The sequence below is a fragment of the Bacillus rossius genome, chromosome 7 (assembly GCF_032445375.1).
Source record: "Bacillus rossius redtenbacheri isolate Brsri chromosome 7, Brsri_v3, whole genome shotgun sequence".
Classification (NCBI taxonomy): domain Eukaryota; kingdom Metazoa; phylum Arthropoda; class Insecta; order Phasmatodea; family Bacillidae; genus Bacillus; species Bacillus rossius.
The window spans coordinates 61,762,294-61,774,961 of record NC_086335.1 but is presented as its reverse complement, the minus strand read 5'-3'; the positions used below and the strand labels follow the sequence as shown (position 1 = coordinate 61,774,961).

Sequence of the window (12,668 nt, the reverse complement as noted above, 5' to 3'; positions counted from 1 at the left end):
TTTTTATTTTGCAGAGTTAAGAAACCTACATTGTAATGTTTGACTTCTCCTTCTTGTATTTAAAACACAAACCTTTTTCTCCATCCAATCAATGGGCTACTCATTTACAGGATTTTTCAGTAGATACGAAATTAGGTTTTGTAGTTCTAAACGTGTAAAGGATTACTATAGGATATCTTTAGCAAGATTTTGATATGTGTTCTCAATATATGTTTTATTTTCAAAAGTCCAAGAGATAAATGAGCTGTATGGTCACTCAAAATTTGAAATGGTTGAAACTGCTTCAAATAACAGAAATTTGATCATATATTTGTTGAAATAACTGGATCGCTACATTTTATTTAAATGATTTATATTCAGAGAACTATAAGTTTTATAACTTTCATTTAGATTTTACAGTAAAGTATACAGATTTATGGCGAGGTCACCGATATTTACCTTCAGCAAAAACCTTTTAGCCAAATTTTCTGTCTCGAAGTGTATTGCTTCTATAAAACATTGGTGCAATGAAGGCAGCAAACAGATTAATGTGCTAAATTTCTGGTGTATTTCTCGTTTCGTATGGAGCAAACCGGTGCAGTGGTAAGTATCTGAACTAAATAATCCTAAAGGATCAAGTTTCAAATTCCAGTTAGACGATCCTACACTTTTAATAATTCCAGTAAATTTACGGATTTTTCAAAAGAAGAATTTGTCTGAAATAAACTAAGTGTTCTTTGTAATCTCAGATAACTGGATCTTCTTAGAAACTACGCCTGACTGAGACTTAGAGTTTAGTGTTTCTTTGTGAACAGAATAAACACAAGCGTCGAGGGCAATTTTTTTTTCTGTACATTTAAATCAAATTCTGAATGTTTTTTTTAATATAATAAGATTATTATTGTTTATTCATGTTCAAAATTCGTTAACTCAGAAGCTTACACTTCCTACGATAAACCGCAATCCATTGTTAATTTGTAACCTTTGTTCTTCATAAATTTAAGGTGAAAAATTTTAACGTGTAACTTGAGTTTTTTCATTGTTTCCGCCATCACAATAGAAAAATTCCATGGCCATTTGGTTTCGCAGCATCAAAGATCTATTAGTAGGCCTAAAACGTGTATCACCAATTTGAATAAGAGAAATTATAACGTGTTGTTACTCGCTGGCAAATAAATGAGTTTCACTGTAAGTTTATGCTTGAAAATGTGAATCTACTGGAAAATTAGTTACTTACACTGAAAAATTAGTCAGCCTTTGTAGCTGGTAATATGTATCGTAGAAATCCATTGATTTAAGTAAACGTTTTAACATACTCTCAGCCAGAGCTCATTGATTTGAAGCAGTAACAATTACTTAGAATTTTTGTGTACTGTAGAACAGTTAAGCTATAAATTAAATTAAATTACACTTAATCCTCTTTCAGGGCAGGTCTCACACGCTATGTTGGTTTATTTTTTATTTTTTTTTTCCCCCTTCGTAATTAACTTTCAAAGGGCTATTCCTGAATTTTTTAACTTGCTACACCCTTTGAATTTGTTGATTGAGCCACAGATATTTACTTAGAGTAATATCATGCATGTAAACAGTCGCGCAAGTGATAATAGGAAATTACGAAGACTTGTGTGTTATTTTTACATGCATGATATAACACTGAGTGAATATATGTAGAAAATATTTGTGGAATATCAACAGATGCAAGGGATGTATCGATTTAAAAAAAATAGCAAAATATCTTTTAAATAAAATTGATGATAAACAAAATAAAATAAAAAGAAAAGTCGTTTTGAGACCGAGTATTATGGTGCGCTGTAGTGTATGACGATTGAAGTCACTTTAATTTTGCGTTTCCTCGAAGCATAGTCATGACGATTTCCTACATGACAATGTTAATGCCTGTAATTTGTAGTCATATTTTGTGGAGGGAGGGGAGAGGGTGCCGATGTTGTCTTCGGTCCCACGGACCTCAGATACTGTTTTTGTGACGTGTCATTACAAGCCGCGCTGAAGTATTCGCGGCAACGTGCCGCCTGCCTAGCTGTTAATGCCACGTGAATATTACGTAGCTAAATAACAATATGCTCTATTCGCATTATATAAATCTAAATTATTACTTCAAGCAATTCATAATAACTATAAACCTGTAAAATTCGCGATTTAAAATCCATAAAGGATAGACTCCATGATCATCTATGCACTCGTGCAAATTACATCTGCTGATTGGTTAGGTACCGACTCGTAACACCTGTTGACTGGAATGATCGTGATTCGCTAGTTCTTCTGTTAAAGATTTTTCATTGGCCCAGAGTCCTTCAGATAAACTGTGGCCCAATCACTGAAGCAAAATAATGTCAAAAGTATTTGGACTCTATCCTATCGCGAAATGAATCCGCGAATTTTACAGGTCTTTAGTAATAACTATCAAACTAACAAACGAATAAACATTAAAAAAAAATTGTTGGAAATCTCTCTTCGCCACAGTATGTTTCACATTCGGCGGACGAAACTTAATAATAATAATAATTTACACTCTTTATTTATCTGGCTGGTGAACAGTTGCGTCATCCAAAACTTTCTTGACATCTACTCGAGAACATTTTCAATGTTGTACTAACGCTTTGCCATGAATATTAAAATATAGATTTTACCAAATGTGTAGTGGGTTTGAATACCAATAGGAGAAAAAACATTTCAGGATTTTTCCCCCTCTTCAGAAATAATAATTAAAAGCAATTTTACTTTTCGTTTTTTTTTTGAAGACATGTAATTCTAAATCAAAAATTTGGGCGAAGTCTTACCGAACACCTGTTCAAAGTCACAAAAACATAATATTTGAGCTTTATAGACTATATGGCTTGATCCTGTACCTTAATTAAATGTATCAATCCATTAGTTAATTAATGTAAATGCATTATAAAAGAATAAACATAAGAGTCAACATGAAGCTCAAAAATATTCCCAATGAATATCACTCAGACTATAGAAAATTTATTTTTAGGTAACAAATATTATATAAAAGTAATTTCAATGGTTACAGTTAAATACACAATTTTAAAAGTATCTACATCAAATAATTGGGCGAGCAATAAACTATAACAAAATAAGATTAACAAATAAAACGTAAAAACTCACAGAATTCATGACTGTATACATTAACATATAATTTATAAATTGTTTAAGTTTTTTAACAAATTGAAAGTTTTCGAAAATCAATTAAATAAGGAACGTAAGTCTTGTATACTGTTTTGTAATGGACTTGTATAGTGTGACAACATATTAATTAACAATCATACTTTTGGCTAACACATGAAAATTAACAGGCTAAATTAATATGTCATTTAAGAGGAATTAGGAAATATATAAATGTGTTAAATTCAATTAAATAAACTAGCAAATAATTATAGTAAATTATTTATAAAAGTAGGATTGTATTGATGTATTTAATTTCATGCTTTTAAGCTAACTGGTGACTTTCATCATTATTAACAAGGTCAAACTTACCTCTGGGAAAAAAAAACAACCCAAAAGGTCACTTTTCAGGTTCCATGAAAAATTCGCGGTTGAAGGTTGGTAACCTATAAGCGAGTTCATCCGCGAAAGTTAGCCATGGTTAGATGATATTATTATCACGTTTGTTTTTAGAAACATAATTAGACTGTAGTCAAATCAAAGGATTTTGTGGTGAGATTCATTTGTTACCGCTCGATCTTTGGAATACCTGTGAAACCACGACTGTAAACAGACGCTAATTTTGAAACCAAGATCTAATTAAGGAGTTTTAATTAAATATTTATTTTTTTAGTTCTTAAATTACAAAATCGCTTTCCATTTTGTTCCAATACTACTTCATTCCTCAAGTCGAAGTCAACTCAGTCATGACTTACAGTTTACATAGTTGAAGAGTATACTTGATTTGAATATTGGTGGAAAGATACGTAAGTGGAATTGCATTTTGTTAAAATAGTTTTGAAGAAAAATTCTTGAAATAATAAAGATAATAATCATGAATTATACTGTGAATAAGGCATGAAATTTAAGAACATATCTGTTTTAAATAGCTGCTGTTAAGGAATGTATTTTGTAAAACATCCAAAAATAAATATCACATTGACACTAAAACACAACAATCAAAAAGTTATTTCACACCAAAAATCTCATTCTCAGTATATTTATTTCATAAATAATAATTAAAGGGCCTGAAACACACGTTTATGTCCTTAATTTCTTATAACTGGAGGGCAAACGCAATTAAGATAAGTAAACATTTAAAATGAGACGTAAGCACACTAATAAATTTTCAAGGAAGTGTCACTCATGCACTCGTAAGTGAATGATATTTGTAAAACCTCAAATTAGTACTTCTGTACAAAGATACTGGCAGAGTCCAGACAGAGCGCACGATGACAAAGCTAAGTGCAAATAAACTGGACTGTTGCCAGGCAACTACCGGACAATTATTCATCTTACCAGCATTGCAGTCCTCATATCTACTCAGAGCGGACACTATGGCCCCTACTCCCATCTTGGCTTCACTACCCATGCCTATAACACTGTTTTACGCTCCCTTCGTAGTTCTGTCACACACACTAGTCTAGCAAACAGCTGAACTCACTTCAAAACACCTGTACTTGTACTCGAGGGCCGTTGCTTAGCGCAGATGCAGGTCTTTCCCGAGGCAATAGTACTAACTGTACTGTACATCCGGAGGCGATCAGCTGGGGGCGGATGTGCTGCCAAGCCGGGGGCGGCGAGGTCCCCTCCCGGGGCGGTGAGCGGCAGGTAGGCGCCGCCCCCGGGGCTCGGGAGGTGCTGCTAGATGCCGGGGGCGGCGAGGTCTCCTCCCGGGGCGGTGAGCGACAGGTAGGCGCCGCCCCCGGGCTCGGGAGGTGCTGCTAGGTGCCGGGGGCGGCGAGGTCTCCTCCCGGGGCGGTGAGCGGCAGGTAGGCGCCGCCCCCGGGGCTCGGGAGGTGCTGCTAGGTGCCGGTGGCGGCGAGGTCTCCTCCCGGAGCGGTGAGCGGCAGGTAGGCGCCGCCCCCGGGGCTCGGGAGGTGCTGCTAGGTGCCGGGGGCGGCGTGGTCTCCTCCCGGAGCGGTGAGCGGCAGGTAGACGCCACCCCCGGGGCTCGGGAGGTGCTGCTAGGTGCCGGGGGCGGCGAGGTCTCCTCCCGGAGCGGTGAGCGGCAGGTAGACGCCACCCCCGGGGCTCGGGAGGTGCTGCTAGGTGCCGGGGGCGGCGAGGTCTCCTCCCGGAGCGGTGAGCGGCAGGTAGACGCCGCCCCCGGGCTCGGGAGGTGCTGCTAGGTGCCGGGGGCGGCGAGGTCTCCTCCCGGGGCGGTGAGCGGCAGGTAGGCGCCGCCCCCGGGGCTCGGGAGGTGCTGCTAGGTGCCGGGGGCGGCGAGGTCTCCTCCCGGAGCGGTGAGCGGCAGGTAGACGCCGCCCCCGGGGCTCGGGAGGTGCTGCTAGGTGCCGGGGGCGGCGAGGTCCCCTCCCGGGGCGGTGAGCGGCAGGTAGGCGCCGCCCCCGGGGCTCGGGAGGTGCTGCTAGGTGCCGGGGGCGGCGAGGTCTCCTCCCGGAGCGGTGAGCGGCAGGTAGACGCCGCCCCCGGGGCTCGGGAGGTTTTGCTAGGTGCCGGGGGCGGCGAGGTCCCCTCCCGGGGCGGTGAGCGGCAGGTAGGTGTTCTGGCGCCACGCCACGCCGCCCCCGGGCTCGGCGGCCGGGGACAGGCTGCCCCCGGGGGCGGCGGGCCGGTACTCGGGCTCCGCGGCCCCCGGGGCCTCGTCGTAGCTGCGGCCGTGCGAGGAGGGCGCGTAGCCGTGGTGCGGGTGCTCGTGCACCAGCTCGTGCGAGTGCGAGTCCACGTGCGACACGACGGGCTTGCTGACCACCTCGTAGCTGACGTGGTGGTGGCCGCCTCCCGCCAGCGACTTGAGCCCCACCAGCGCCGCCAGCATGAGCGCCAGCAGCCCCGCCATCAGCGCCTTGCCCGCCAGCAGCGCCACGGCGCCGATGCCCAGCGCGCCCAGCATGGCCTTCATCATGCCCGCGGCGGCCAGCAGCAGCTGCATGCCCTTGCCGCCCTTGTCCTTGGCCCGCCCTGCGCACACACACATCACACACATCACACATCACCAACCATCTCATCAGCAGGGCCATGCTCACTTCGCGGAAAGATTCCACACTGAGAGAAAGGTTTGGTTGGCTCAACAAAAAATTTGTTCGTATATATTTTGTTGATTCAAACAAATATTTTGTAGTATGAAAGATTTTGTTGACCCAACCAAATTATTTTTTTTTTTTCAATTGAACTGTATATTTGGTTAGGTGTAACAAATCAATTTCATTACTCAACAAATTTTGGTTAGGCTAACAAAAATTTTTGTTACGGGCAAGAAAATATTTTTGTTTTCCCGCCATATATAAACAAATATTTGTTTGATTCAAACAAACCTTTTTTCTTTGTGTAAGTGTAGCTCAAAGTTAAAACACTGTAGCATCGTCTGTGTTTCGTAGTTGGGCGAGTTTCTTTCAGTTGCATGTTCAGTGTTCCAACACCAATCAGAGTAATTCAGTGCTGAAGCAAACACGTGCTGAGTGGCTCGGTGAAATAAGGCAACGACTTCTCTCGCAGACGGCTGCCAATCACAAGGAATAAACCGCTGCTGCGGGTATACCTTGTTGCAATCAAATAGGCGTTCACATTTTTTTCGCATAAAATGCCTGCCCCTACTCATTAGTAGAGTCCCGGAAATTTCGCGGATTCCTCTGGCCTCAGGATAGAATTCAACGTTATAGGTGTTCTCGACCCATGTTTACTTTCCCATTGGTTCATTTCTTAGCGAGAACATTTTTATCCTGGTTATTTGGAACTACCTGATTCGCTTTTCTCTCCTAGCTGGACATCGTTGGCTCACGGTCGTAGAGGGGCGTGTCCAGATAACTGCGGTCCAATCATGAACACAGTGCGACAATGTGGAGGTTTGCATTCTAGCTTGCGACTAAATGAATCCGCGAAATTTCCGTGACTCTACTCATTAGACAATCTACACATGTGTGAACCTGCACGGCGAATTCAACTCAAATAAACCAAGCGTTCTTTGTAATTCTCAAGTAACAATCTCCGTATAAACTGCGTATCTCTGACTTTCGAGTTGTTTGTTTCGTTATAAACAAATTTTTAACACACACTTGAACAAAAGAAAGTTTGTTCTTACTGCAGACTTAAACAGTTTTTTAAATGTTTTGTTAATACACCTTGAATATTATTTTTAGATTATTGGCCAAAGTTAGTCAACTCAGTGTCCGTAAATCTCCGAAGATCCCTAGATAATTTGTAACCAGCTTTCTTCCTAAATTGAAGGTTAAAACATTTTAACAGTGAAATGAAGTTGTATCCTTTTAATTGTAGCAGAAATTAAAAGACAACAAAACAGAACCAAAACCGAATATTTTAGCTAACGTAATTTTATAGTTATATATTTGATAATCATAGGAAAAAATAATAATTGAATAAAGTACTTCTAGCATACCCATATTTTTTTTGGGATTATTTCTAGAAGAAATAGGCGTGTGATTATAATAACCAACAAATGGTGTTGGATGAGTTAGCGCAACCATTACACAAGGAAAATCTCCCATACAATCATGAAACGTATCCGATCCCGATATGTGGCTCATGCATCGGAAAAAAACCCCACTAAAATTGGCTGATTTTCAATTGAATGAATATTTTTTAAAAGCTGGAAACTTTACCGATCTATTCCGTCGTAACACAAGAGTCGATTTTCAATATCGCTACATAAACCCCTGGCCAACAGCGGTGGACACGAAATTTAAATTTCGATTTGAACCATCACTTTCAGAAATACCTACTGTATACTCTACACATATGTAAGTATATGTAACAATAATAATTCAGAATGAGAATAAAAATTAATAGGAAGGTGCCTTGTTTTGGTTCATATTACAAGCGTGGCAAAATTAACTGCAGATAAATACTATGATTTATATGCAGAGTTGAAATAATGCTCTTTGTGTATTTATAGGGCCTATTTAAATAAAATACCAAAACTTGAAACAAAAATATAATACATAAATATAATGTAATTCAACATACAATTTTCTGTAATCCAAACTAATGACACATGAATGCAAGTATTATTACCAGTGCGTCCAATATGTTCGGTGAAAACAACCCTTTCGTTAAGAGCAAGCAAACATAATGAGCGTAGCAAACTTTGTTATTACGACCTATGTCAAATCATAAGATGGAGAAGTGTCAAGACGTTTTATATTTCATAGTTAATGCTCTTTTTTTTGCAACACTATCGTGGTTAAATAAGTTTTAATATTAATTTTAAAAAATTATGTTAAAGCATAGAACCAATTCTACTTTTGTTTTGCAAAAAATGTAATTACAAGATAGCCAAGAAATTTATATTTTATTTGCGTTAATTCGTTAGGCCTTCACTCGTTTAGTCTCATCAGCTCTCGTCGTCTCTAACGCCTCTAACGCATCTATGGTTTCATCATCGTTGGTGGCTAGAAGCGAACTGGTATCAGAACACGCCTGCATTGAAACCACCATGTTCTGAAGAACAATTCTGAGCTACTCTGACAAATTAATTTTCGTCAGAATACGCATCCACTGAAACCATAGCTTGAAATCGGCACCCAGAGGCACTGCAGTGGTAGGAATAATCTTTAGTGTATCCTGGATATTATTCTCAACTCTTAATGTTTATGGTGTAACCGAACTATTTGGTCATAGGTTATTTCATGTCAAGGTTCAATTACTTATGTGTGGTTTCACGTCTGACTAATCCCTTGCTATTCACCTATATGAACTTGCTTCCAAGTATCATGAGCCTGGCTAACAGACGGCTGGATCACGTCAACGTAAGACGTAACACATAAAGAGTCATAGCAAAGAGTAATTTCAAGTTTTAAAAAACGTAAGTCTATGCTCTTTCAACAATTATTATAATACAATATCTTAATGTAGGTACGCTTCGTAGCGCAGATGTTAAAGTGCGGAATTGAGGAGCTAAAGGAATTTAGTTGTAGTCTTCGGCTGTGGGATTTTTTTTTTCTTTTTGACGTTATAACGTCTTATAAATCGACGAACGCCGGCTGCACGCACGAAAAATTGTCATGTTCCGGCTGAGCCGAGCGTGCAAGAACCGGCCAACCACTGTGCGAGAAAATCTTCTATAATATCAAACAGGTTAAGACGGGCTTTTAAACTAATCGTTCGTAATTATATTTAAATTAACTTTGAAAAAATTGTAAATAATATTTGAAAATTAAAAAGTATGCAATTTTTCATCGATATTATGACGTTATCACTAGAGACCTGAAAAATTCGCGTGTTGATTTCGCGATAGACTGACATCCAAAAAAAGTATACCTTCGTACAGCTCCTGCGATTGGCCCACATTTTATCTGGGGAACTTCGGGCCAATGGGAAAACTTAAAACAAGAAAGTGCCGAATCATGGAAAAATTGGTTACGACGTCTCACGAATCAGCAGCCAATGAACAGGTGTTATTTATCCGAGTTTGTTAAGTACTGTGGAGTCTATCCTGGAGGTCAATGAACCCGCGAATTTTTCTGGTCCCTAGTTATCACAGGGGTGCCCCCAAGGGGGGGGGGGGGGTAACGACGCAGACTGCGTCATTAAAATTTCAGGGGGGGGGTGGTTAAAAGACGAGAAAAATGTATATATTATTTACATAATTACAGCTTCTAATGTGAAAATGTGAAAATACGTTTCTGGTGCTTTGATAATTGAAAGGAATCTTGTAAATCAAATTGGCAACCCCGCACTTTCCTCAAAAAAAGCAGTTTTAGGCATCTGTCGGTTCAGGATGGAAATATTACATGATATGAGCAAAATTATTATTAGAAAATCAGTTTTAATTAATGCAAAAATGTGATTAAATATAATACTAAAAAAAGTATAATATTATAAAATAATTGAGTAAATCATGGAGAAAATGACATAAAAAATTTCGGGGGGGGGGGCGCATCATTAGGTTAGGGGGGGGGGGTGAGTCATAGTGTTTGGGGGGGGGGGGGGGTGGTGGGCACCTCTGGTTATCACGTAAAATTATCGTCCGTATAACCGACTTTATACAGACAACCCCTTCCTTTACAGCTGACTGGATTGGACGGATCGTCCTTGAAGCAGAGAGGTGTGTGCACTCACCGGCCTGGAGGCCGCCGGACCACGCGGCCAGCAGCGAGGCGGGGTCGGGCAGCCGCACGCTGACGGAGCGCGCGGCCAGGAACGCGGCGACGCGGCGCGCCAGGAAGGCGTCCAGCCTCGCGCCCACGTCCTTGGGGTGGTCGCGCGCCAGCTCCGCCGCCAGCCCCGCCGCCCCCGGCGCCTCGCCGCCCCCACCGCCGCTCGAGTTGTCCCTGACGAGCCGCACTCCAGGGAACAGCTGCAGCTCCGCCTCCCGCGAGACGCGCTCCAAGACGGCCGCCGCCTCCGCCTTGAGGCAGGCCGAGGTGTAGCTGGCGGCGCAGGACCTGCGCCAGGTATCTCCGGGCACCGCCGCCCCCGCCGCCGCCAGCAGCACCGCCGCCAGTAGCCGCGCCGTCCGGGTCATCTCCGCGACTGGTGGTCGCCGCGGTCCTTACCCGGGGAGGTATATACCCCCAAAGACACACCCCTCTCTCTCCAACCCGGAGGTCCAGTTCCCCGGGCGCGGATAGTGGAGCATGACTGCGCGCAAGAAGCCGGACAATGGCCGCGATGGACGGTGCAAAAAAAAAAAAAGGACCAATCAGCCGAAAGGCCCGAGGGTGAAAGGGAAGGGTATTCCTGGCCGACTTCTCCGGTTGTCCCACCTTGCGTGACGCCCCCTCTAATACGCGATTTATATCGACACCCGCCATCGATAGTTTGTAACTGTGCGTCGCCGAGAAAAAAAAACCCGAGGAACGCGGACAAAGAAAAGACACCAACACACCAACGCACAGAAAACAAAGCCAACATCAGCCGAGAATCCCCTGGAATTATTTAGAACAACATCACAGCACAGCCGAACGCAGTCGGCTGATGACGACGAGCCAGAGGCAAGAAAAAACAGTGAATACGGCCAAACAACAACTTTGGAAGAAAAAAAAAACACAGGAACCCGACGATAATACGAAACAGTGAACCCAGAAATACGTGACTTCATGTAAGCTTTTGGACCTACGCCATTGCTAAGCACATGTATGTCTGTAGAAGAAAACTACAAAAAAAAAAAACAAATGACCTGAGGACGGGAGCAGATAGCAGTTCCCGAAACGTCGCTTGTTTCTGATTTAGGTCATTTGTGTTTTTTGTAGTTTTCTTCTACAGACATACATGTGCTTAGCAATGGCGTATGTCCAAAAGCTTACATCAAGTCATGCACTCCCATTGCACAAATCTTTCAAAGATAATACCAGAAATACGTGCTAACTCTACCATGTCTTCATCCTTAAATTGCAGTGTGCATCGTAATAGGTATTTCTCTGTTTCATGCACGAGATCTGCTATAAGCTCTGTCACTGTTTCAGTGTGCTATGTTTGCCAGATATACACACATAATTTTATAATGTAATGCAATTTTTTTTATAAATGTACAAAAAAATGTTTTAAGGAAAATTGGAAACGATAATTTTGAAAATAAATTATATTTTTGTAATTCATCAAGAGTTTTATATTATAACAATCAATTCTTACTTTTTAAGAAAACGTAAATGAAGGACACCATCTTGGTTTCAATAGTTTTTGACATCAAATTTTTATATAATTTTTTATTAGAAATTTTGGCTCTGTTAGACCACAAATTATTATGTAATTTCATGTTATGAATAACGATCGACTGCTACAAATTATTTCACATAAGAAATATTAATTGTTGTTTAGAATTGATATTTTTTTCTTTCAGAATGTACACGAATGTAATAATAGTGTAAAAAGATATCATTTTAAGGTCTTACAAAAATCCACATTTTATAAAATTGAAATATCTTTGCATGTTCATGACGTAAGAATAATACATATGAAACTACACAATTCCGATTCAAGACTTTTATTTACACAACATATAGATAAATAAAATACATGATTCAATAATTACAAATTATATGCCATTGAAGCATTCACCTCCCACAAGAGCATTATACCATCTTAAAGCAAGATCCAGTACTACATACACCAATATTGCCGGTTTCTCAACCAGCCAATCCCCAGTTAAAAAATAATAAAATATTACAGATTTCAAATGGCCCATATGCACGATAAGCACGTACCTACAACGCAACGGATGCGCACTAAAAAATGTTAGGACGACACCAACATCAGAAAATACTAAAAAACCAACTAACACTGTACAATTTTGTTTGTACTTTAACAAAGATAGTACTTGGAAACTTGTTTGCCAACAATATCACTGTTAAGATTGCAAGGCAGAACTTTGTGCCATTTGTAGAGACCGGAAAAATTCGCGGGTTAAATGACCTCCAGGATAGACTCCAATATCCTCTACACACTCGGGCAAATGCCAACTGTTCATTGGCTGCTGACTTGTGAGTTGTCTCGACTGGTTGGCCTGTGATTCGACACTTCTATGAGTGAGGGTCTCTAATTGGCCCTCAGTCCTCCAGATTAACAGTGAACCAATGGCACAAGCAGCACTAAGGTATAATGAT

The 12,668-nt window shown here is 41.2% G+C and overlaps 2 protein-coding genes across 2 annotated transcripts; one reads left to right on the top strand and one right to left on the bottom strand.

Annotated features, from left to right (window-relative positions):
• Positions 1-2,947: 2,947 nt before the first annotated feature.
• Positions 2,948-10,591, bottom strand: LOC134534587 (uncharacterized). The gene is made up of 2 exons (XM_063373069.1): positions 10,201-10,591; positions 2,948-6,072 (listed from the first exon to the last, which is right to left on the bottom strand). Exons 1-2 carry the CDS (start codon positions 10,589-10,591, stop codon positions 5,600-5,602), a joined length of 864 nt encoding a protein of 287 aa, XP_063229139.1. The 3' UTR covers positions 2,948-5,599.
• On the top strand, positions 4,705-5,570 carry LOC134534590 (uncharacterized). Its single transcript, XM_063373070.1, has 4 exons — positions 4,705-4,828; positions 4,876-5,232; positions 5,280-5,485; positions 5,523-5,570. The coding sequence occupies exons 1-4, from the start codon at positions 4,705-4,707 to the stop codon at positions 5,568-5,570; spliced, it is 735 nt and encodes a 244-aa protein (XP_063229140.1).
• Positions 10,592-12,668: the final 2,077 nt, after the last annotated feature.